General features: G+C 38.9%; 1 protein-coding gene across 1 annotated transcript; it reads left to right on the forward strand.

The window, feature by feature from the left end:
• Positions 1-6013: 6013 nt before the first annotated feature.
• Positions 6014-22153, forward strand: LOC136872448 (dolichyl-diphosphooligosaccharide--protein glycosyltransferase subunit 4). The gene is made up of 3 exons (XM_067146267.2): positions 6014-6023; positions 21771-21903; positions 22018-22153. The coding sequence occupies exon 2, from the start codon at positions 21772-21774 to the stop codon at positions 21880-21882; it is 111 nt and encodes a 36-aa protein (XP_067002368.1). The 5' UTR covers positions 6014-6023; position 21771; the 3' UTR covers positions 21883-21903; positions 22018-22153.
• The last annotated feature ends 3090 nt before the right edge of the window (positions 22154-25243 follow it).

Consider the following 25243-nt stretch of genomic DNA (forward strand, 5'->3'; position numbering starts at 1 on the left):
TTCCACTAGATTCTCTTTCGCCAATACATTCGCATGACCTTATATGGTCATTTCCTGGCTACAGACGCTAGATATATTACATCAGTTATTTCAACATCCATAACCGCGCGTGCGGTATAGGCTGTTCCAAATTAAAGCACCTTTACATTTTTTAAATGTTACCAAATTACATCATGATAAACACATCACTTTATCACTCTTGCAATGTTAACAATCCAATCTTGAGCTTTTCTTAAATTACATTTTACTAGTTACATCATTTCACAATCAAAATACTTCTTGCATCTCGCAATGTTCATACAGTTCAATATTTCTTGCCTATTACCTAGAAGAAAAATTATTACACACATATTTCAGCTACATAAACAAATATTCCAGCAAAGTCCAGAGTTCTTATTTCTTCATTTCTCAAAATATTACAAACAAAATAAAATCCTTCAGATATGTTAAATTAAAAAAAAAACTTTTACATTTCCAAACTCTAACTTCTTGCAACACACAGCATCCAGTTTCACTTCTCTATCCCACCACAGCTTGCAATTATAATGTAAGGTTTATAACAAAGACTATCATAGGAAAAGTAATACATAGGCAAAGTAGGGGTTCTTAATAAGGAAGTGCGGTAGATATGTAATTCCTTGTATGCAAAATATAGTTCTGGCGCTTGCGCATTTCTAGGAGGTCTTGTATTGTAATATTAATTCAAAAGTTGTAGTTTCGGAATGAGTGAGGAATTCAAAAGGGCGAATTTTTTAAAGGAGGTATTTTTTACTATCATTTGACGTCTAATAAAAAGTGGATGTTCACCCGATTCTACAAGTAATGCGTTAGTATATGTAGATCGAAGGGCTCCTAGGCAGATACGTATAGCTTGATATTGTAAAGTATCAAGGTGTTGTAAAGTGGAAATGGGTGCAGTATCAATTATAGTTGCACTATAATCAAAGTATGCCCGTATGGTCGCGCGATATAAGGAAAGAACTGTTATAGGATCTGATCGCCAATTACGCCGTGTGACTGTTTTCAATGTTTTGATATACCCGTTAGCTCTTTGTCGTGAGTTATTTATATGGATCTTCCAATTATGTTTATGATCAATGGTAATGCCTAGGTAGGTATGATGGATGGTAAAAGGGATTTCATATCCGTCAAACGTGATAGGGGAGCGGTCATAAGAGCGTTTTGGTGTAAAAAGCATCGCCGCACTTTTCGTAATGGAAAGTTTTAAACCATGTAGGTTGGGCCAGGTGAAGACTTAGGTCATGACACTAGATAAACGGTTTTTACACGCATCTATACTATGATTTCTGTTACAGATTTTAATCCTTACCTGTGTAAAAATATCTTACGCTCCTTTTCAAATCTCTAACTACAATGGTAAGCAACGCAAGATATGATTTTTTTTGCTATATTCCTTCAAACTGGCGTACTTCATTTATCACATTTACGAAAATACGTGTTTTATATGAATGTAATATATCGAAAAGGCATCGTATGTCGACAATGATTACTTGAAATTTCGCGCTTACGCCGACAGCCCGAGCACATTCATCATAGGTGGCTAGGTGCGCATCATCAGCTGATTGTTATCCTGGCGCCGTGTTCTGCCGGCAGCGCCCTATCTATCAATTTGTATGCTCGAAGTTCGAAAGGGCGGTGCACAAAGAACATCACAACAATGGTCAATGAGGTGTTATTGTTGATCTATGTTATGCGCTTTCTATATTGTGGTATCGAGAGATCATTGAGACTAAAAGGTGGCAATTTACATGCCATATTTATTGACTACTGCAAAGCCTTCGACCTGGTGAGCAGAACACTTATAATAGAGAAACTAGAATCCCTAATTAGACCTCAAAACTACATAGCAATGATTATAAGGAGTATTCTTGCGAACGACATGGTCCAGATCGACGACAACAGATCAGTATCCAGTGTGTTAGGACAAACGAACGGTATATTGCAGGGCGACCCACTAAGCCCCCTACTGTTTAACATAGCTGTTCTGGATGTAGTACAAGTAGTTAGCATGAACAACGTCGCGATCTATATGTATGCGGACGACATGATTCTAACTTCGGAATCGATTGAGCAGTTACAAGTAGCCTTCGACAAATTACTGAAATGGTCTAAGGAGAATGGGCTAAGGATGAATAAAGTGAAAACTGTCATGATGACCTTCAGAAAGGGAGGAAGACTAGCTACAAGCCAAGTGATCAAATTAGAATAAACTTGCAAATAGTGAACAGCTTCAAGTATCTGGGTCTGACATTCCAAACCCATGGTGATATCTTTACCATACATACAAAGGAGAAGGTAGCGTCCACAGTGGCTTCAATGAGTAAAGTGAAGAATATTAGTAAACTTTCGCTCAAAACGGCTATGGACCTATTTAAGCTGAAAGTGACACCAGTCTTGACGTATGCTTTGGAATGCATTTGGGACCACCTGAAGAAGAAAGACCTGACACTATTTGAAAGTGTCAAAGCAAGGTACGTATTTGAAAAAGGCTATGAATCAACATTCTCTCCTTCCCGCCTGGTGTATGTCCTGGCTCGGCAGGAATACTACATTGAAGAACTTCGCATGCAGTTGCATCTGCCATCTACTGAGGCCTATCAACAATTATAGCACGAGCTGCAAGAGAAACGGAAGGAAATATGGGATGGTTTCTATGCGGCCGAAGCAATGATGTTGACTGACTGGATGGACTCGAACTACGAGCTGCGACATGTAGTTACCCGCCTTACGGTTTATGGGTTTCACCATAGAGTGTGTAGCATGAAGAAGTTCCACGTCCCGGATATACAGTGTCTGTGTGAACTATGCGGACGGCCATGTACTGTGGTGTAATCGTCGCGGCTCCTCTCTAAGAAAGTTCTGTGAAAATTAATTATTCCACGCACATTGTGCAAAATTCTATACTGTTATTATTATTATATTGTAGGTCTTCACCTTTAGTTTTCTTCCGACTCTGAAATACCACTCTTATCATAGCCGGTACGGTAAAACTGAATAAAACATAAACGATCGGAAATTGTATTCTCTATAACTTTTGTTATGTAGTACTTTTCGGTAAGACCAGTAAATTAAATTTTAGGCGCCTTCCCCTAAACTACTATTTCATCCAGGGTGAATAAAGTTCTTCATAGCTTAGATTGTAGCTTCTTATTCCCCGATTCTATATACCAATCTTCATTAAATTCTGTTAACCCATTTACTCATGGTTCGGCGTTGCTTTAGACTTAGCAACCAAAATACAAATTCATGAATATTTGTGTTATAGCCGGTACGGTAAAAATGTATAAGACATAAATGATCGGAAATTTAAATCTATATAACGAACACGGGAACCCTTTGAATCGAAGGCCTCAGCGCTGACCACTCAGCCAAGGAGTCGGACAGGAGGAGGAAAAAAACTATTCTGATAAAATGCCCAAAACTCACTCAGAGTTCGCCTGCTGCCACTTCTCTTGTTAGCAATACCACTAATTTTAGTACTGAATACTTATACTACTGTACAATAGTGTAAAAACAGAAACAGTATTCAAAATATTATGCCTACAACGTTACAAATCACTGATTAAAATAGTCAACTCAACTGCTACCATCACAATTTTCCACTTTTAGACCTACAACCGCAAGCCACAACCCAATAAACAGAATGAGATAATGAGACGACTAAAATAAATCAGAGGTTATAAATCCCACAACACGACAATAGCTCCTTTCAAAAATGGGCAGGATCGCTTTCACCGTCGCAGATTCCCTTCCTGTGATCGTATGACAATGTTGACAATAGGTGTTTACAATCACAGCGCAGCCGCAACTGCGACTGTGGTGTGGTTCACAGTTAGACTTGGACTTGTGAGTGTGATTCTGTGATAACTGATTTACATTAGTTGCTACTGCTTTCTTAACTGCTAGTCTGCTTAATGCTACTGGCTGCTACTATTGGCCTTTCTGCGCGTTTCACGCTGGTTGAACACGTTAGTTTATCGATTTCTCGCAGCGCAGCGCTGCCGGTACTTGATTAGGTTATCTGCTACTGCTTTCTTAACTGCTAACTAGTGGTGGGGACGGAGCGAGTAGAACTGTAGAGTAACTCGGTTCTTCAGGTTTACGTGACGTCACAGCGGAGCACCGATTCAACTCGAATACTCCGTATAGCGCTGCGGGTGCTTCAGTAAACCTTCCAGCCAGGCTACAATCGCAACACCACTGTGCTGTTGTTCAGACTCCAGACTGAGACGTCTGTGCTTTTTGTGTTTCCTTATACTACATACATATTTGTTTAAAGTTGTTGCGCTATATTTTCTACCGATATTTGTAATAAGAAAGAAGCAATAATGCCATGATAGTCCTCCCACGCATGGCAGTATTTTACTAGCAGTCCAGGTAGAAAATCCGCTACTTGTAAAATTTGCAATCAAATCTATTGTACAGGTGGAGAAACGCCAAATTTATGGAATCGCATACAACGGGAGCGTCGTAAAGACGTGGTACAAATACAGTTGCACATCGTAAAAGTAATTCCGTTCCTACATGTGGATGAGACAGTGCAGGAAGAAAATTAAGTTGCATAGGAGATTAGCTATTTTTGTATGTGAAGAGATGCAGTCACTGAGGGTTGGAGAGGATAGAGCCAGACCTGTAGCTTAGATCCTTTCCAACAGATCAAAATAGTACTATGCCACCATAGCTCAATTGGTAGAGCTACCAACGCGAACTAGGGAGGTTGTGGGTTCGGATCCCACTGGTGTCCGGTTGGCCATTTTTTTCTGTACTTAACATCTCTTCAACACGTACTAAATGTACGTAACACGACCTAATAGGTTGAAAGTCGATTTTGATTACAATGCGGTCGTAAAATTTCAATATTCACTGACCTTTAAGTGAACTTTCTTTTGCTTACCTTAGCGTACCAGTTACATCTGTGCCCGCATAGGAGGTGTTTTCATGTACTAGACAAATTATTTCAGACCGAAGGTCGTTGCTTTCTGCAAAACGAGCGGAAACTCTGATATTTCTGAATGGAAATTCCTCCTATATAACACCTGTCCCATGCAGTACAGATCACTAACGCTACTTCCCATACTGTCTGTGTACAACGTGTTGTGTCTTGATTTTAATGCTTGTCACAAGATGGAGAATTGAGTTCATTTGTATACTTATTTCCATTACTGATGTTATCTTTATAGATTTTTCATTTAACTCCTTACCACACAGTTATAAATGAAATGTTTGACATTATATGAGTTTAGGCACATTTCAAAGCACTATATTTCGTTTCGTCAACTATCACATTATGGAATACGGTACGTTTATCCATATGAATTATTATTTATTTTATTTATGTATTAATTTGTATATTTATTTCTTTATTTATGTCTACTTGATATGCCTCATATTAAGCACAGAGTTGTAATTACACTGTTTGTTACGTTATGTGTTAAATTTATATTACATTATAAAAATTGTGCAAATAACCAATAATAGACAGTACGGAGCATTGTACCACTGGTAATAATTGATAATATTCTTTATGAAGGTAAACTGTAGCTTAGAAGGTCAATATAAAGTTTAAATTTACCGCTATAAAGTTGTACTCGGTTTAACCGAGTAATGACGTCACACTACTTGCTCCGAACCGAACCGCTCCGGTCCCACCGCTACTGCTAACGGCTACTGGCTGCTCCTGTTGGCTTTGGGATCACGTTAGTTTAAGGATTTCTCGCAGCGCAGCGCTGCCGCCTGCCAAACATCACAATCGCATTTAAGACCTGCTAGTCTGGCCAACCCGCTAGCAGGTTGAACTGTGATTTCACACTAGCAGTGATTTAGTAGCAGGTTTGCAAATCATTTCTCATCACTAGACTGGTCTGACGTGGAGGAGGTGCAACTGTGGCCAGACGTGGAGTTCATTGTCGGTGTTTACTGTGGCAAAGAAAGATATTGACGTTTGACCAAAGGGTGGTTAAGACATTCTAACACAAGTTTTGAGTGGAGTAATTTAAATTCAGGTAAGAAAACTTATATTTACTGGAGTTAATGGTTTGCCGGTTGTATGCTAAATATGCGTTGTTAGCGTTTGGAGGTTAAGTTTATGAACGAATAGAGTCCCAACATCAATTTTATCGTATAATTTGCAGAGAGCAAGGTAATGTGTTTATATATTTAATGCAGCCAAATAGCCATAACAGAGAATATAGGTTACATTGATGGGTTACATATTTGCATAATCACTTATAGACATTGTTCTTCTTGTACAGAATTCAATGTGATACTGTTCACATGTTCACATTGCCCCTGTGCCATAGAAGTCTGGTTGGACTTCTTTTCTCTTCTCCGTCAGATTTGCTAGCAGTTTCTTTGATGCACCGGTGTTCGGTAGTGGCATACTATACTGTACTTGTCCTGAGATCTTCTATGAGAAATGATTCCCTTGCGAGGAGATATACAAGTCTAGATCGTGTCGTTTTTGATACACCTATCACTTCTTTATATAGTTCGCTTTCACCTTTTCCAAGGTTGATAAGTTCCTCATTGTTAAATGTGTCCAGATAATTTCAATGCCATAAGTCATTATTGGAAGAATTTTTACTCTGAATAGCAACATTGCTGTCTCCAGACTATGTGATTTAATGTCTTTTATTTCATGCATTGCCATTAATAACACTCTTTACATTGATATGAGCCTTACAGTACTACTTTTGTTAAATTTTTAAGAGGGTGTTGAGGGTGGATGTCTGTATTTTGAAAATAGCAGTTGCTGTTAAATGTTTCAAATCAAAATGCAGAGCTATTTTTAACTAAAGTGTGATGATAGAATATAAGAAGAATAACACCTGCACAATGAGGAAATAATATTACATTGAAAAATTAATGAACTCAATTAAATTAAATTACATATTTATAACAAATCTTACCGGAGTTTTAACAAATCATACCGGAGTTTGGCATTGTAAACATTTTAAAATAAATTTGTGAACAATTTAGAAAAAGGGAAAGATTAGTTATATATTTTGTTTCTGCTAGTATCCAGTATGGATAACATTAAGCATAATGTCTAGTTCCTCTTTGGATTAGCCCAGTATTTCTTCATCCTTCTGGAATGGGCTTCTTTACGTTCTTGTGACCAGTGTTGCTGGTCCTATTCCTGTTCCTGTGATCTTGGCTGATTGATCTCGGGATCCCGTAATTTTTTGATGGTCTTCCTGTAATAATGTCTTATTACATTGGTAGGTTCTTTATCTCCATGTGTTCCGTTACTCTTTTAAGCCAATTAATTTGTGTCTTCCTATTCTCCATATATTCCACAATTCTCTTAGCTGTTCTCTCTGTTGGCATGTGTCCGTAGAAACAAAGTCTGCTCTTTTTTTAAACTATTTGATTTTTTTTTCCTTTTTGTATAATTCCGCATTTGGTCGCAGTAAAAATTCTTGTCCCACTTTCCTAGGCCCTAGTATTTTCCTGAATAATTTTCTCTCTTTTTTTTCTTTCCATTTTCTGTTATGCCCTTCTGATTTATTGAAATGCTTTTGATTGCATACAAACTTTCTGGCTTTATTATAGTGTTGTATTATCCAAGTTTTTGCTGTTATTGAGTGATTATCTTGCTTTGGGTATACATTGCGGCATACGGCAGCTGATATGGTGTTTCCTTTTTTTTTTTTTTTTGTAATGATATTCTTGGTAGCCCTGTAGGTGTTATCCATTCTCCTAGATATTTCAACTTCTGTACTACTCTTGTTAACTGCTCAATACTTAGTGACATTATTCTGTGTTGGGTCTCTAATGTCCTGTATCATTAGTTCTGTCTTTTCATATATTTGACACCGAGCTCGATAGCTGCAATCGCTTAAGTGCGGCCAGTATCCAGTATTCGGGAGACAGTAGGTTCGAACCCCACTGTTGGCAGCCCTGAAGATGGTTTTCCATGGTTTCCCATTTTCACACCAGGCAAATGCTGGGGCTGTACCTTAATTAAGGCCACGGCCGCTTCCTTCCCACTCCCAGCCCTTCCCTGTCCCAGCGTCGCCATAAGACCTATCTGTGTCGGTGCGACGTAAAGCAACTAGCATATATATGACATCCCGTCTTTACAGCAATCTCATGAAGCGTTTCAACCTGTCTCTTAGCTGTTTCTGTGCCGTTGGCCAGGATCTCCACATCTGCGAATGGTAGACGACCAATTTTTATTCCAGACCTCCCCAGTACTATCCCATTTTTCATTCCTAATTTGTCAACTTTTTCCTACACACTGTGACCACTTGTCAGCCACCTTTTTCAACCTCAAACTGTTTTGACAATAAACCCATAAACTTGTATGTCGGTGGTTTCGTTGATTGGTAAAACTTCCGTACCCAGTGGGCGAAAGTTAGGTTAGAGATACAACATGATGCGGCCCGGACGTCGCATAACACTTAACAGGCTCGCCAACGTCTGCATTGTTAGTGACAAGACAGTTGGGCTGGATTGTTAGGTCCGCAGAGTGACAAGACCATTGGGCTGGATTGTTGAGGTCCACGGAATGACAAGGCCATTGGGCTGGATGGGTTAGGTCCGCGGAGTGACAAGACCATTGGTTTGGATTGGTTAGGTCCAGGAAGTGACAGAACCATTGGTCTGGATTGATTAGGTCCAGCTAGTGACAAAAACATTGGACTGGGGGCAAGCAAGGGGCGTTTGGGAGTATGAAATTTGGCCGGCTAGTGAAACACTGTATAGACAAGAAAAGTGTTCCACCGATCAATACTTATTTATTGTGAATGGATTATTACACTAGTATACTTTTCTTGTCTATACATTGAATCCAATCAATACGGAAAGTGAAACTTATAAATAAAAATAGTGGGAACACTGCCAGTAGTTTGAATACAGCTGATTTACACTCTGTTTTAGTTCTTCTCCATTAGTAAGATTACTTTTGGGGCATGATGGTGGGTCCCTGGCAAGCATAAAGGGAGGATCTTTCCTTTCTACCGCTTAAGGTATCGTTGCACATCTTTACCAATGATCAGGTTTCCTTATCTTTGAAGCAAGGAATTGGCGGTTTTTTATCTTGTTAATTTCATCCAAAATGTGTGGTAGAAATTTTGTGTATTGTTTTTCACGAAGTCTTGTTCCAATTTCTTAAGTTGTTGAGTATCATATTTCTGTTCATCTCTTATGATTTTGGATGTTAATTTCCTTTGTGTTTTTAATGCCTCCCAGTCATGCGATTTCTTAGTTGCATTCCATTTCTTCCATGCTTGTGATCTTTGTATTGCTTCTTTGCAAACTTCATTCCACCAGGGATGTTTCTCCTTTTTTACTTTGTAGAATTTTTTTGTTCCGCTGCTTCTTGTATTGACGTTGACATGTCAGTCCAACCGTTGCTGTGGATCTTGTTTATCCAGTTCTTGTAATCATTCAAGGCCTGTTGGTTGAAACTTCAAATCCTCAATTCTATACTTTAAAATTTTTGTTCTCCTTTCCGGTGTCAGCTTAATCTTAATTTTCATTAAGTACTGGTCAGAGTCTAAATTGGCCCCTTTAGCCACATGCGCATCTTGAATTTCCCTGAAGTCATCATAGCTGATCGCAGCATGGTCGATTTTAAATTCACCTAATAATCTCCATGTTGTTTGTTTCCTCAGGTTCTTCTGGAACTTGGTGGTCATAATATTCAAATTGAACTTTTCACACAACTGTCTCTTAAGATTCATGTTTGCCCTGGTATGTGCTGTGAATATTCCTGTGGTTCTGGATGGTTCACTCCTCCCAATCTATGCATTGAAGTTTCCTAACAATATTACAACATTCTTCTCTGGAGCATTCTGTAGGTTTTCTTCCAGGCCTTCTCAAAATTTTTCTTCTTTCGCTAGATATTGCTAGTTGTCCTTATTTATTGGTGCATGTACATTGATAATTGTATCCTATATTTCTTATTCTTGTTTTTAAAGGTTAGAGTTTTCATCCTTGATGAGGTCGATTTGAATTTATCTTGTCTGCGAGTGAATCGTGTACTGCAAACTCTGTTCCAAACATCCGGAGAGCTTAAGTATTTTGTATTTTCTGCGCTGGATTACATTTATAAATTGCATACTGGTGTGCTTATATTGTTTCCTCATCTCGGTATCTTGTCTCTTGGATAGCTAACATTTTCAGTTATTGCTCTTAGAGTATTTTACTTGGTTCCATTTGTTTCCCTATCTTCATCATTGAATTTACATTCAGTGTCCCTATGCATACTCAGTTTTTATATTTGTGATTTGTCTTAGGGATTCCAAGTCCCTCTGATCTTAATCTGCGCAATGATGTTGAGCCCTCAGATCTGAATGCCGAACTTGAGTAATTTAAAGTTAGTTATTGCAACTTTAATGACTGATGCTTGTTTATAGCTAGTGCTTCCAGAAATTTGCATTTCCATCCGCTATGACTTGATTCGCTAGAACAAATTATTATTATTATTATTATTATTATTATTATTATTATTATTATTATTATTATTATTATTATTATTATTATTATTATCTATACTAGTCTCCAAACTCCACCATTGTCTGGTCCCAAGTTCAGAATGGTAAAGGAGGAGGGTTAGCTGGCTTGGCAACCAGCTGTAGAAACAGCTAATGCAGTGTCGAGCGGCGGTAAATAACTCGATCCCCCATAGGGGCCAACGGCTTTGGGCAGATTAGCCCCTTTGGGTGAGGTGATGGTCCCCTCAGTGTAGGAAATGAGGAGGCGGATGAGGTCATGCAAGTCTGTGAAGGCGCAACTCAGTGGTATTTCGAGTCTGCGGCAGTCCGTTGCAGTCGTGGTACTAGAACCTGCATGTCGCAGGATATAGTTCCGAGATCATAGCGTGTGGGTCACTTCCTTGCAAGCTGCGATCCACCTTGTCGCACATTTTCCTGCTGTCACTTCCTTCAACTCTAGTCCAACGGCGATGGGATAAGGATGGTGGAGGCAGGTTTTTGGGTGAAACTGGACGCCTCTAGTTCGGACATGCACGTTGGCAATAGATGTGTGATGGTCGTCTTTCTGAGACTCCGTGACTACTCAGGAATTCAGTCTTGCATCTGTGTTTGGGCAGGCCTATTTAGGATCACCACTGCCCACCCTGAATGGGGAAGGCCGTAGAAAATGTGAGCTAAACATCGGTAGTCACACTCTCAGCCGGCTGGGAGGCCACACCCAGCGGGTCACTCCTTATGCGGTCGAAAAACAAAGATTACTAAAACTTTGATTATCGGAACCTGGAATGTTCAAACCCTGCTTGATTTGAAAGACAATAACAGACCTGAGAGAAGAACAGCGCTTGTCATCCATGAGCTTGGACGAATGAACATTGATATTGCTGCCTTAAGTGAAACCAGACTGTCCAGCGAAGGTAAACTTAGAGTTCAGCTGAAGCTACACAATCTTCTGGAAGGGAAAAGATGAGGGAGATAGTGTTCAGTGTTGTATATAGTACCGGTAAGTTAATTATAATCTGGGAATATAAATATAAATGTGCAAGAGCAGTGTGAAATCTGTGATCGGTGCATGTGATGCTGACGTACTCAATGTCCTAAAATTTAATGTGATCTGTGATTATCCATCGACCTAACCGTTTGTTTCATCTGATAAAGTGATAATTTGGAAACTACAAGAGAGTTACTCCTTATTCAAGTGTTCAGTTTTGTAGATACAGGGATAAATTAATTTAAGGCATTATTTTATTTATTCGTGGTAAGTGTGTACGACTTAGTGCGAATATCCTTACATCACAGAAAACCAATTTAAAAATCTGCGTGAGCCATTGTTGATTTGAACAAGTATATCAATAGTGACGGTTTACTATTTGAAATCACAGCCTACCAGATCGAAGGAAAGATGATCGAAGTGCCCTAACACCAAAGTGACAAATCAATGTACCAAGTGTAGAGATAGTATTATAACGTGATAGTGATTGTAAAGTTTAGTGCAGCGAGTCAATAGAAAGTTGAAGTCGTAAGGAATACAACGTAGAAATATCTTAAGACTTAAAACAATCATTCACTGAACATACGAAAAGATCCGCCATTTTAGGACCCAGAGTACATAGATACATAGATATACCAGGCGACCAGGCAACTGACCAGAGTGTCGACATGGAGAAAGTGGTAAACTGCGCCACCTGTGCGAAGGAAGTTCGCTCCAATGAAGAATCAATAGAATGCGATAGATGGCAACACCTTGAATGTAGTGGACTAACAAGAGGGGAATTCAACATCATGCAGAGGGAGCATTGCAAGCTCACATGGATTTGTGTGGATTGCAAACCACACACCATAAAGAGGAAAGATATAGAACAATCAATAATGACGAAACTCGCGCAAAAAATCCAAGACGTAATGAACACCATGATCGCAAATATTGGAGTAATAATGAGAGAAGAGATCCAAATAGCAATAAAGACAGAATTTGACCAATGCCTCCCAAGAGTAACTGCAAGACGAAAAGCACCAAACATACCAAACAGGGTGCAGAATGAAGAACCGTCTAGAAACGCCGAATATAGTCCAAATGTAGAAAATCAAAATGGTGAAAGCAGAGACAAAGAGAGAAGAGACATTGTTAAATTACCCAATGATCAAGACAAAGAAGATTATATGAATCAAAGTGAACTGATACAGGGCATCTCTACATAACGGAAGAATGACTGGGACACTGTAGAAGAAAGGGCCGAGATGCGAAGGAGACAGAAATGGAAAGCAGATGAATCCACAGGAACTAAACCGGATGATAGCTACGAGCTAAGGGCCGCGGAACGAAAAGTCTGGCTATTTATTGGTAGAGCAAGCAAGGGAACTTCAACAGAATCAATAAAGAAATATCTAGAGAAAAACAAAATAGAAGGGGAGACAGAATGTGAAGAACTCAGAACGGTTGGCAACAGGAAATCCTTCAAGGTAGGGATACCATACAAATATATGGATCTTGTGTATAGTGCAGACTTCTGGCCAAAGGATATAATATTCCGAAGATTTCGCTTCATGCGAAGCCAAGGAAGAAATGAATGGGAATTTCCGCCCCAACACTAATAAAACTACTGCTATGGAACACGGAAGGTGCGAGAAATGCTTTGAAACATATTCCCCACGAAACACTTGTAAACATAGATATTATAATTGCAACAGAGACTTTCCTCTTAGAACCAGTACACATCCAAGGATTTTACAGTACACATTCATTCGCAAAGTCTACCGACGGTAGGCCGGAGGGAGGTGTTTCATGTTTCTTCAAACCGACTATTGGAAAGATAACCAGCACCACGAAAGAAGACAATTTGCTAATTACAAGAACAACACTTCTCACAACAGTAGGCCTGTACATGCCTCCACACTGGACAATGGAAGATGCAATAGAACATCTAATGAAAGCATTGACAGAGGTGAAACATGATGAGTCAGTCCTTTTAGCAGGAGATCTTAACTGCAGAATAGATAAAATCAGTAACAAGACTGAACTGATTCTGGAAACACTCAGCGAGGAAGGCTTCAAACTTGTAAACGACCCAGAACTCAAAACATACTTCTCACACAACGGCACCAGTTCAATTGATTTAGTATTTTATAGAGGAAAATATGTCCGAAATCTGGCCCAAGAAGGTTTATGGTCGTCTTCTGCAGCACCAATCAGAAAACATATTCCCATTGAAACTACATTTGAAATAGAAAATATGCAGACAAAGTACATTACTAAGACCACCAACGACAGACCATCAAGAAAGATTGATGTAAATATCCTCAAACAAAACGAGACGCAAATAGAAACTTCAGTGCAGCTCATAGATGAGGGCAACACAACTAGAGCAGTAGAACTAATCAATAACATACTTCAACAACCTCTTATTCCACCAAGACAACGTAGAGCTCAGCCCTGGTTTAATGAAAAATGTTACAAAATGCGTACAGAAACACTACAAGCGTTATACGCAGCCAAAACGACAGGAAGAGATGAAGATCTTAAAACCTATGCAACTATGAGGAGAAATTACAAGCAACTTTTGAAGAAAACGAAAACTGCATTCATGGAAGAAGAAGCGAAGAGAATTGCAGAAGCAGCAAAGAAAGACCCATTCATTGCCCTGATGAAACGAAATGTAACACAAGCCACAGTTATACCGATGAAGGGTGGAGCAATCCAGTGGAGCAGGTGACGTGCGAAGGGAGGCGCAGGGAAGTAGGAAGTGGCTTAAGGTGGGGGTGACGGGTGGGAAAATGGTTATTGTATCGGCGGAAGCCCTTTAATTAACTTAAAGAAAGATTATTGATCTGCTAAATTGTTTTTTCTGAAATAGGTAATGGATAAATCAAATAAAATATTAGACTTTTCCATTATTTCGTTAAGGTTATAGTTAGCATTAAAGTACTGGTCCAGATGTATATAAAAATTCTGTTATATTAAGCAGAGGGCCCTTATTAGCTATTTCAAGAATGTCCATATCTAGTTCAATATTCATGAATTTGTGATCGTAATCGACCGTATGTTGGCTGATAGCTTAAAATTTATTATATTTGATTGCGTTGATGTGATTACAACTTCTTCCAGTTTGCCCTACATAAGAAATATTAGTGCAGGAGTTACATTTGAGCTTGTAAACACCTGATTTTGCATACCTGTTGACCTTGTTGATGTGTGACGTGTTATGTAGAATGTGTGTACTGTTATTATTCGTTTTGAAGGCTATTTTTATGCCTTTTTTTCTAGAAATTATTAGTGATCTTATGAATTTTGTTGTTAAAAGTGAAAGTGGAAAAGGATTCATATTTAGGTAGTTCGTTCTTAAGTGTTGTTCTGGGACGAAATTTATGTTTATTAATAATACTTTCTATAAAGTGGCTACCGAAGCCTTTGAATTTTGCTATACCACGAATAGTATTCAATTCAGTGGAAAGATCTTTCTTGGTCATGGGTATATTGAATGCCCCGGTGAACTAGGCTATTATATGTTGCTCTTTTGTGAGGTTGAGGGCGAGTTTAATTCAACGTTACGAATTTCATTCTTCGGGTTCCGTATTGAATCAAGATTCACAACAAACAAAGAAGATAAGATGATCCACCTTTTTCAGTACTATAAATTACGTGAAAATTTCTACATTTCTGTTAAATCATCACGTTTATAAAATTTTGGTACCGGTTTCAACAAAACTGTATGTCATCATCAGCCTAGGACAACTTATACAAAGACAGTAAAATACATTGATCATGACTCTTAAAGTAATACAGTATGCACCAAAATATACAGTACTGGAAATAATGTTAGTCTTATTGTCATCACTTATTGAGATGATAGTGTAAATGTTCAAAATGTGCTCCATTGCGAGGTTACTGCAGAGTCCCGAAGAACGAGGCGATCTTCTGACGTAACGCAGGCACAGTTTTAGGTGGATCTGGACAATTGAAAATTTGCCCCTTTAACATTCCCCACTCGTAAGCATCAGGTGGTGTGAGATTGGGGGAATGTGATGGGAAATTACTAGTCCTGGAAAGGTTTCTTGCAGCATAGCCATAGTCTGTCGAGCAATGTGGCAGGTCGCCCGTCTTGTTGAAACCACTGTCTATTCATCTGCATTTTCCTGGCACGACAAAACCTTCTTAGATCCTGAATAAATGGCCTGATCACCATGTTCCTATAACGTTCCTGGTTAACAGTAAGAGTTGCACCATCATCATTCTCTAGCATACCGTTTCCTGACACTGCACACCAAATCATCAAATGCACGCTATGTAGCGGTTTCTGGACTATAGTGTCGGGTCTCTCAAAACCAAGAAATCAAGTTGTTTGGCGATTGATAAAACCGCCCAAGTGAATGTGAGTACGGAAATCCACCTATGTCTTTAAACAATCGTTGAAGTGACGTAGGCCTGTTTAATTTCAGGGCTGTTAGCTGAATACTTCGCTTTGGAGACTGCAACACCTGATTGAGGACATGTCCATGATTTTCACTTGTGGACAGTTACTGGCCTACCAGACCTTCCCTTGCGTTGACACAATACACTACCTGTACGGCGAAATTTTTTAACAATAGATAGCATAACTATGTTGCTAGGTGCTGGCTTATTGAAGTGTTCACGATATTGTTCCGCTACTAACTTTAAACTCGGCCCACCTTGATAACCGTTTCCGTACGAGCAAAAATAATACTCCACTATAAACATTTTTTCATCCGTCGCGAGACCCATTGTCACTTCCAATCACAGAGCACAACGTTCTTTACACAACCAACAATTCATCATGGCGATGTAACAGCACGCAGACGCTCAAGCGTGCGCATGCGCACTGCGCGAAAATGAGTACTGTATATTTCGGCGCATACCGTACCTTAATAGTAATATAGAATAATAATATTTACACATATAAGCCGATAGTCATTAATACAATGGAAGTCTTGTCGAGTTGAATCTCGACGATTAGTAACTGCGGATTGGGTGGGTTTTCTATAAATTTTATAGGTTAAAGAATCTGGATGTCTTATGATGGTTAGATCTAGAAAGTTGATCTTTTGATCTGTTTCTGGTTCCAGAATAAATTTGATATGGGACTCGATGCTATTTAGCCCTTGAAGGATGGTTGGAGCGTCTGTTGATTTTTCATTTATAATTGCTAGAACATCAACAACATACCTGGTCCAGAAGAGGATATTATCGAATTTGTTGTTAATTTTAGTGTGCTCAAGGAAATCAAGGTAAATTTCTGCAAGAATGCCTGAGGTCGGTGAACCCATTGCCAGACCGTTCTGTGGGTAGATGATGCCATTGAACGTGGAAAAGTTGTTGTTTACGACCAATTTAAGTGACGTAATAAAGTCTTGAATCTCTAATTTACTCAAATAACTATTTTTGTTCAGGTTATTTTCAATGATGGGCATTAACTTGGAAATTTGGATGCTGGGGTACATGTTTATAATATCAAAAGAATGGAGGGAATAATCGGGTTGCATTCTAAACTTATTTAGTTTATCTATTAATTCATATGTGTTTCTAATGGACTCCTTAGATAAGAATTGGTAGTTTTTCCTTAAGAACCTTTGGACAATTGCGATGTTTTGTACAATGGACTCGGTCTATAATTAATGATTGGTCGAATGGGAACACTGGCCTTATGTATCTTCGGAAGAGCTCTGGCAGTAGGAAGACCCGGGTTCATACTTATTAGGTTGACGTTTCTCTTGTTCGGTAAGCAGAAAGGTGTTTTTTAAGGCTTGGTTGAGAAGTCTTTGGACTTTTTGCATAGGATCTTTTTTAATTGCGGAAAAAGAACTATCTGTGAAAGAAATCTGATGTTTTACTGATGTATTTTTGTCGATAATTACTGTTGTGCTGCCTTTGTCGGCTTTAGTCACAATTAGGTCTTTGTCTTTTATTTTCTTATTTAGGACATGTAGAAGTTTTTGCTCGGGTATTATTTTCTTGTTACTGATGTCAGAAAGGTTGGGTGAGTTATTATGAGAAAGGATGTTGTTGAGCTGCTTTTTTACCTCAATTCTTAACCCCTTAAGTGGGTATGACGTCTTTAGACATTTTCGCGCTGGGCTTCTACAGTGGGTATGATGGCATTAGTCGATCGTAAAATTTATTGCGTATGTATTTTGACGGTGAAGGCATACGGCATGTCCGTGGAATCTGTCGCATTAGTTGATATGTTTTCCACGAGATCACGCTGTGTATTGTTTTTTAGAGCTGTCACAGCTTCGTGAAATGCATTTGTTTTGGTGCCTTGCACGAAGTTCCTGCACCGCCATTTATGTCACGAAGCATGGCTTCCAAACGTACAGTAGGTCGGCTTGATTGTGCGGGTATTTCGACAGTTTTAGAAGCGGAGAGTGATGATGAGGTATCTTCTTTATCTGATGATGATGATGAGTGGATTCGTACTGATGAAGAGGACAGTGAAAGTGATCCTGAAAGTGAAAGTGAAGCTGTTCCAGACGAGCCAAGTGACATGGACGACGTTCAAAATCTAACTCAGCCGGCTCACTTCGTTGCGAATGGTGCTCCAAGAACAAGGTTTGCTTTTACAGGTGTAAATAAAATAAATATAGACTTTAGTGACGTTCTGGAGGGGTGGTGCAGCCAACAATGGGTCGACCTTTTAAATCACAAAGGCCATCTCGTCTCCTCAACTGCTGCCTCCCGGAAGATATTCCCAGCACAGCGTCAAGGAAAAAACCTCTCCGAAGGTGTGTTGTGTATTGTGTGTTGGTCCCAAGGGAAGAGGAAGGAAAGATCATAGTGGTGTCCTGACTGTGAAAAGGCTTTGTGTGTAACACCTTGTTTCCGCTTATATCACACAGATAACAATCTACAAAACCTATAATCATCCTGATTCAGAACAATGTAAATAATGTACATAATGTTAGTATCACATTATTGAAGAATAATAATTACTATCATATTAGATTAAACTAATTGTGTACACATTTATGAAGGAAATATTTAAATATCACAAAGTGGGGAAAAAGTACCCACGGCAGGTTATGCATGTGGAGAATTTAGTACCCAGTCAAGGGGTTAATTCCTTGTGTATCTAATGGCATTTTTGAGATAGCTAGCTCTGATTCTGTAATCATTGTGATGGTTGAACTAATTGTATTTGAATTGGGCCAGTTTGCTTGGGTCCTTTGGCTAAAATTACTTGTTCATTTTCACTTAGGGGTGTCTTGGATAAATTGATGACAGGTGGATGGAACTGCTTGCAATCGTCTACAGGTCTGCTAATGTATCTAATTTAATTGTCGTAAAGTTGAGACGTCGGTGCTTGTTCTCTATCCACTCCTGTGTTTACATGGCCTGTCTGCTTCCTCCAGCAAGTTAGTGCTTGCCATTGATGCTTTCGTGGCCCATACTTATAGACATGATACTGTATAGGCTTTTGGGCTTATACCGTGTGAAGAAAATAAGGTGAAATTCTTTACATTTCGCAGAGAACTGTGCTCTGTGTCATCAGAAGAAAAATCTTGACTGTCCACGAGAAAGACTTTTTAAACAATGACTCTCTTAAATTTAGACGTTATAATAGAAGGGGAAGGGAGCGTCTGTGGCTCAGACAGCAGCGCGTCGGCCTCTCATCGCTGGATACCGTGGTTCAAATCCCGGTCACTCCATGTGAGATTTGTGCTGGACAAAGCGGAGATGGGACAGGTTTTTCTCCGGGTACTCCGGTTTTCCCTGTCATCTTTCATTCCAGCAACACACTCCATTATCATTTCATAGCATTTATCACTCATTAATAAATCACCTTGGGAGTGGCGACCCCATTGTAATAACAGCCTATATATGTTTCATTCATTCCATCCCTGACCCGGTCAATGACTGGAGAACAGGGTCGTAGGTTTTCATTTTCAATAGAAGGGGAAATGGTACGTTCATTCGCCACCAGATGGCTCCCCGGACGTGGCACAGCGCTAGTCGAACGCTAGCGCTCGGGCAAAGAAGTAAATCTGGAAATAATAGAATTAAGGATGAATGAACATACAGAAAATAAATTAAAAGGAGAAAAATTATTTATGAGACTCGCCTCTAATGTCTGATGTAGAACAAGCACTAACTTATAGACATGATACTGTACAGACTGTATAGACGAACAGACAGAAGGAGCTGCAATGGGTTCACCTTTGTCACCAGTTGCTGCTAATATTTTTATGGAACACTTTTAGTCTACTGCAGCATTAACAACAGTGCCATTGAAACCTAAGTGCTTCTATCATTACGTGGATGACACATTTTTGGTCTGGCCACATGAAAGGGAAAAAATTAATTAATTTTTGGAGCACCTAAATTCCATTAAACAGTAAGATCAAGTTCACAATGGAATTAGAAAATGAAGGTAAATTACCGTTTCTTGATGTGTTAGTATACAAGAAGAACGATGGTACACTAGGCCATGCAATGTACAAGAAACCTACACATTCTGAAAGATACCTTCATAAGTCTTCACATCACCACCCCTCCCAAAAAGCAGCTCTCCTTCGAACGTTATATACTAGGGTGAATAATGTTGCAGACGGATGATAACCGCTCGAGTGCATTGAGAGAACTGACAACATCCATGAAGAAAAACGGCTATAGATCAGGAGACATAACACGAGCTGTGAAGATCAAGGAGCCTAACTTAGATAGTACCAACCAGGACTACAGCAGAAAGAAAAAAAGTATTCCTTCCTTACGTGGCAGGTATAACTGACAGATTAGGGCGCATTCTTAAGAAGTACAATATAATTCCAGTTTTCACTGCAGACCGGAAGCTCAAATCCCTGTTTCAACCAGTCAAAGAAAACCCACATCTTGAAACACTGGGTGTATATGAAATTCCATGTGGTTGTGGTTGTTCATATGTTGGCATAACAAAAAGGCTTGTTAGCACCAGGGTGAAAGAGCACATCAGGTCGGTAAAGAATGTCGCTCTTTCATCCTCCATGGAGAACGCTATAAGCCAGTCTGCCATAGCAGAACATTTCTACAGTACAGACCATGAAATCCTTTTTGACCAGGCGAAGGTCATCGCGCCTGTAAAAGACTTCTATGCTCGTCTTTTGAGCGAAGCCATAGAGCTGCGCGCAAATAACATAAACGGGTAAGGCGGCTTCAAGTTATCAAATACATGGAGACCTGTACTGCAGAAATACATGCATAACACCACCATGGCACAGCGGGACGCACTGTCGACAGAGGGTGGTGAATCAGTAACTTCCCTCCCAACCACCACAGCACAGCGCCACGATCCTCGAGTCCAGTTAGTGGGGTAAGCTTTGGATAGTATGGGCATAACTTCCATGTTCCTTCGGTGAATTTCTTTGCTCACTGTCGGAGGCAAAACTTCATATGCCCTGATGAAGCCCAATGCAATTTGGCTGAAAGCTTGGCTTTATTATTAAATATATATAGTGGCTTTAATCCAGTTCATTATTTCTTTATGTTAATACAATGAGCCACGAAAACCTACGTTCATTAACATTACTAATAGTCTACCTAACTGCTTAAAGATTCATTGCTAGCTAGGAGTTCCTGTGATGTTCAGGACAGATTATTCATTATAGTTCTGGCGGTGACGTAAAATCAATAAATACAGTAGTCGGTTGCTTTCAAGGTTAGCGGTTTGATAGTACAAGAAACATTTCATGTTATTGTAAGGAAGTGATGTGACAATGTCATAGCTTGATTGTTGACAAGCTATCATTGAGGCAGTAGCTTTACTAAAAATATAGGCTAATGAAAATAGTAAACTAGGATTGTCTTATTTCGAAGCATATGCTCGTCTAAGATATTTTCCTCCAAGTGCTGCACCTAATGATTTTAATACCTATAAAATACAGTAGTGCTCTGTCAGCATACTGCATTGTATAAAATGTGCAGTTGATTAGAAAAAGAAAATGTTTTTATATATACCTGGTTATTTCATATGAAGTACAGTTTTCTCATGGGAGTAGTTCCATACTAAAAAATAAATGCTGATCTGTGCTTTCATATTTTATTAGATCCAGTGAGGTTAAAACTGATCAGTGTTCTTTTGTAGAACTAAATTTGACTCTTATCTCTGGACTAATCACTAGAATTCGCATATTTGGATATAAATTATTTCCAGATATTCTAGTACCACTTGTTGGCTACTTCACGGCTTTAAAAAAAATGAATTTTAAACCTGTATTGTTATATAAGTCATCTTAGATTCACCTCTACGGTAAACATCATACTGATGCTCCTATTAAATGTATTTTGTTAAGGTCTTCAGAAATTAAATCATTTGTATTTTATTTCAGAATGATAACAGATGTTCAGTTGGCTGTATTTGCTAATGTTTTGGGAGTAACACTCTTCCTTTTGGTTGTGCTCTATCACTACATTGCTGCTAATAATCCTAAAACATCATAGGATTACCAAAGGGTTGTTCAGGTAATCTTAATTTACACTTGTAATATTTGTTAAGGTTTTTTAATATAAGCTATTTTATTGTTAGTATCTTGTTATTGTGGTTTTTGTACAATTCAGATATTTTTTCCTTTTCAGGTTTAATGTACAAAGACTTTTCCATGATCATCATTCAGTGTTGCATTTATGGGCTAACTTTTAAAAGCCCCTGAAATTTTTCATGTATTCTCTAAGATGTAAATTTATCTAATTAAAGAATATGTTTCACTAAAAATTATTTTTTATTCATTTCCCTCACCAGTTTATCCTTTCCAGGGCATGTATTCTTTTCAAGTTAGCTTAAATAGAAATATTAATATGAGGTATAAAGGTGACAGATGGCTACTCTTGATGGCATTTGGGTATATCATCCCTGATTCTAAATCCATACAGCACTCTAGAGTATTTATTTATTTAAATATTTATTTATTTATTTATTTATTTACATGAATCCCCCATGTACTCAGGCTGCCCTGATAGATATACTAAAAACATTGGTACAGGAATTAATTAAACCTTCAGTCTTCTTACAAAAACCATCCATATTAAAACATACACAAAAATGGTTGTGTGAATTATTCACCCTAATTCATACAAGTGGTTCCTGAGGATAGTTATTGAACATTTCAGGATGCTGATTGCTACGTCCTTGATTAGGCTGTTATCTACGCCGGAGGTTCTCAAACTATTATGGGATTGTACCCGTCACTCATGGCTAAAAGTACAATGTATCCCCACAAAAGAATCCTGAAATGATAGGTTTAAAAAATATGAGTACTTGGCTAATTGAGGCATTTTTAATTGATTATAAATCATTCTTTCAAATACACATTGTAAATAAGATGAGGTTGTGAAATTAAATACATTTTTATAATACATCACAAGAAATTTGTTTGTGTCTATATCAAGTATAATATAATGATGATAAAGTAACATAGGATACCCTGTTTGTATGAAAGTTGCTCAGAATGCTAGCTTTTAGCCTCAGTATCAAATTAATAAATGTTGTTTTTTGAGTCATCAGTCCATAGACTGGTTTTATGCAACTGTCCATTCATTTCTACCCAACTACTGCATCCTACATCTACTCGAATCTGCTTGTCATATTCATACCTTGGTCTACCTGTACCGTTCTTACCATATACACTTCCCTCAAAAACCAACTGAACAAGTCGTGGGTGTCTTAAGATGTGTCTTATCATTCTATCTTTTCTTATCAAATTTAGCCAAACTGATCTCCTCTCACCAATTAGTTTTAGTACTCTTCATCCGTGATCCAATCTATCCATCTCATCTTCAACATTCTTCTGTAACACCACATTTCAAAAGCTTCTATTCTCTTTCTTTCTGGGCTAGTTATTGTCCATGTCTACTTCCATGCAATGTCAAAAACATCTAATTCCTTTATCAGTGTTGAAGGTGAACAAATTTCTTTTCTTTGAAAGGCCTACCTTGCTTATTCCAGTCTGCATTTTATGTCGTCCTTACTTCTGCCATCATTAGTTATTTTACTGCCCAAGTAATAAATAATGATGAAACATTTTCAATCTTAATTCTGGAATTCAGGCATTGCGAACCATCAGAATTTCAATGTGATGGATGTGTATGCATGGCGTGACAGTTTTCTGATGTGTCATAGTCCAGGTAAAACTTACAAGCAAAGTGTGGCTCCATACAAAGGCCACTAGGAAAGTTCTGCAATACGCAAAAACAGTTGGCTGGTGGTGAGGGATGAAAAGAGTGGTGGAAACCGGTCTAGAAGACAGCAAGGCGCGACCCTCACACCAGTTGTTACCAAGCAGTGGGATTGAAAGCAAGTTACGATGTCATTGTGGTCTAAAGGTGAATATCGCGCAATTATCCACTACAGTTTTGCTCGTGGATTAACTGTTGACCAGTGCCTGGAGGAAATGACTCCTGTGCTGGGGAAAGACTGTCCACATCAGACAACAATTTTCTGCTGGTACAGAGAGTTCCAGAGTGGAAATTTTGGGGTTGAAGACGATCCTCGTTCTGGGCGACCGTCTGAATCAGTGACTGAGGAAAACATTGAAGCTGTGAGCAGACGTGCCAAGTCTTCCGATTTTTCATCGTTCCTCCCGATTGCCAGGTCCGATCTCCTGATTTTCAGAGCAATATCCGTAATTTTCGTATTATTTTAAACTCCCGCGGATTTCCTTGTTCTGTCGATGTATGGCTGGTCTCGATAGTAGCTCTAATAAGGATACCAGATGGCAGTATGGGGCACGGTGGCCAGTCATGTGCTGCTCTTTGGTCTATAATACAGTCATTCTTTTTGCAAGCGAGTCAAGTGAGTAACATTCTCTTTGGAGTAACCTAACCTCAGAAGTAGCACACCATAGTCGTTCTACCCTGGGCAAGACCTGCAGAAGTGCTCGTGTTGTGCCTTAATATTTGTTTTGGCCAAAATGTCAAAAAAGAAATATGATGCAGTGTTTAAAAGTGCTTATAGGGAAGAGTTTCCGTGTTTGAGTGAATCCACAAAGGGACCAACGTTCACATTCTGTACTATATGCAGGTGTGATTTTTCAGTTGCACATGGTGGGAAATGCGATATACTCAAGCATATGCAAACGAAAAAACATAAGGAGAGTGTCCAGTGTGTAGAAAGAAACCAGAAACTGAACTTTCAATGTAAAAACCAAGATGTAAATCCTGTGACGAATGCCGAGGTGTTATTTGCGTCATTTATAGTAGAACATAACCTGCCTGTAAATTGTGCCGATCACGCGGGACCTTTGTTTCGCAAAATGTTTCCTGATTCGGGAATTGCTAAACGATATGGGTGTGCTAGAATGAAAACAGCAGCTATCATTACAGAAATGTGCATGGAAGAAAGGGCGAAAATTGTATCACATTTGCAGGTGAATGCATTTTCTGTTGCTACTGATGGTAGCAATAAAAGCGACTTGACGATATATCCTATTGTTTTAACATTTTTTAGGCCTGAACTCAATGAAATTCAGAGTTGTCTACTCTCTGTGCCTAATTTAGAAGGGGATGCTACTGGAGCCAACATTGCCAATCTTTTGCTCCCAACTTTTCGGGTATTCTGCGTTCCATTAAAAAAACTGCCTAGCTCTTGGTGCTGATAATGCTCCAGTAATGGTAGGATTAAAGAATGGTATGGCAGGATGTTTGAAGCGGAAAAATAGTAACATAATCATCGTAGGCTGCTCTTGCCACCTAATTAATCTTGCTGCCGAGAAGGGTGCGGTGTGTTTGCCCGTAAATGTAGATGAAAGTATAATTGATATATTTTATTATCTGGAAAGGAGTGCAAAGAGGAAAGAAAAGTTCAGAG

This window comes from Anabrus simplex, chromosome 4, assembly GCF_040414725.1.
Source record: "Anabrus simplex isolate iqAnaSimp1 chromosome 4, ASM4041472v1, whole genome shotgun sequence".
In the NCBI taxonomy this organism is placed as follows: domain Eukaryota; kingdom Metazoa; phylum Arthropoda; class Insecta; order Orthoptera; family Tettigoniidae; genus Anabrus; species Anabrus simplex.

Coding starts and splice junctions, on each gene's coding strand:
- LOC136872448 (XM_067146267.2), top strand. CDS start 21,772: ATGATAACAGATGTTCAGTTGGCTGTATTTGCTAATGTTTTGGGAGTA.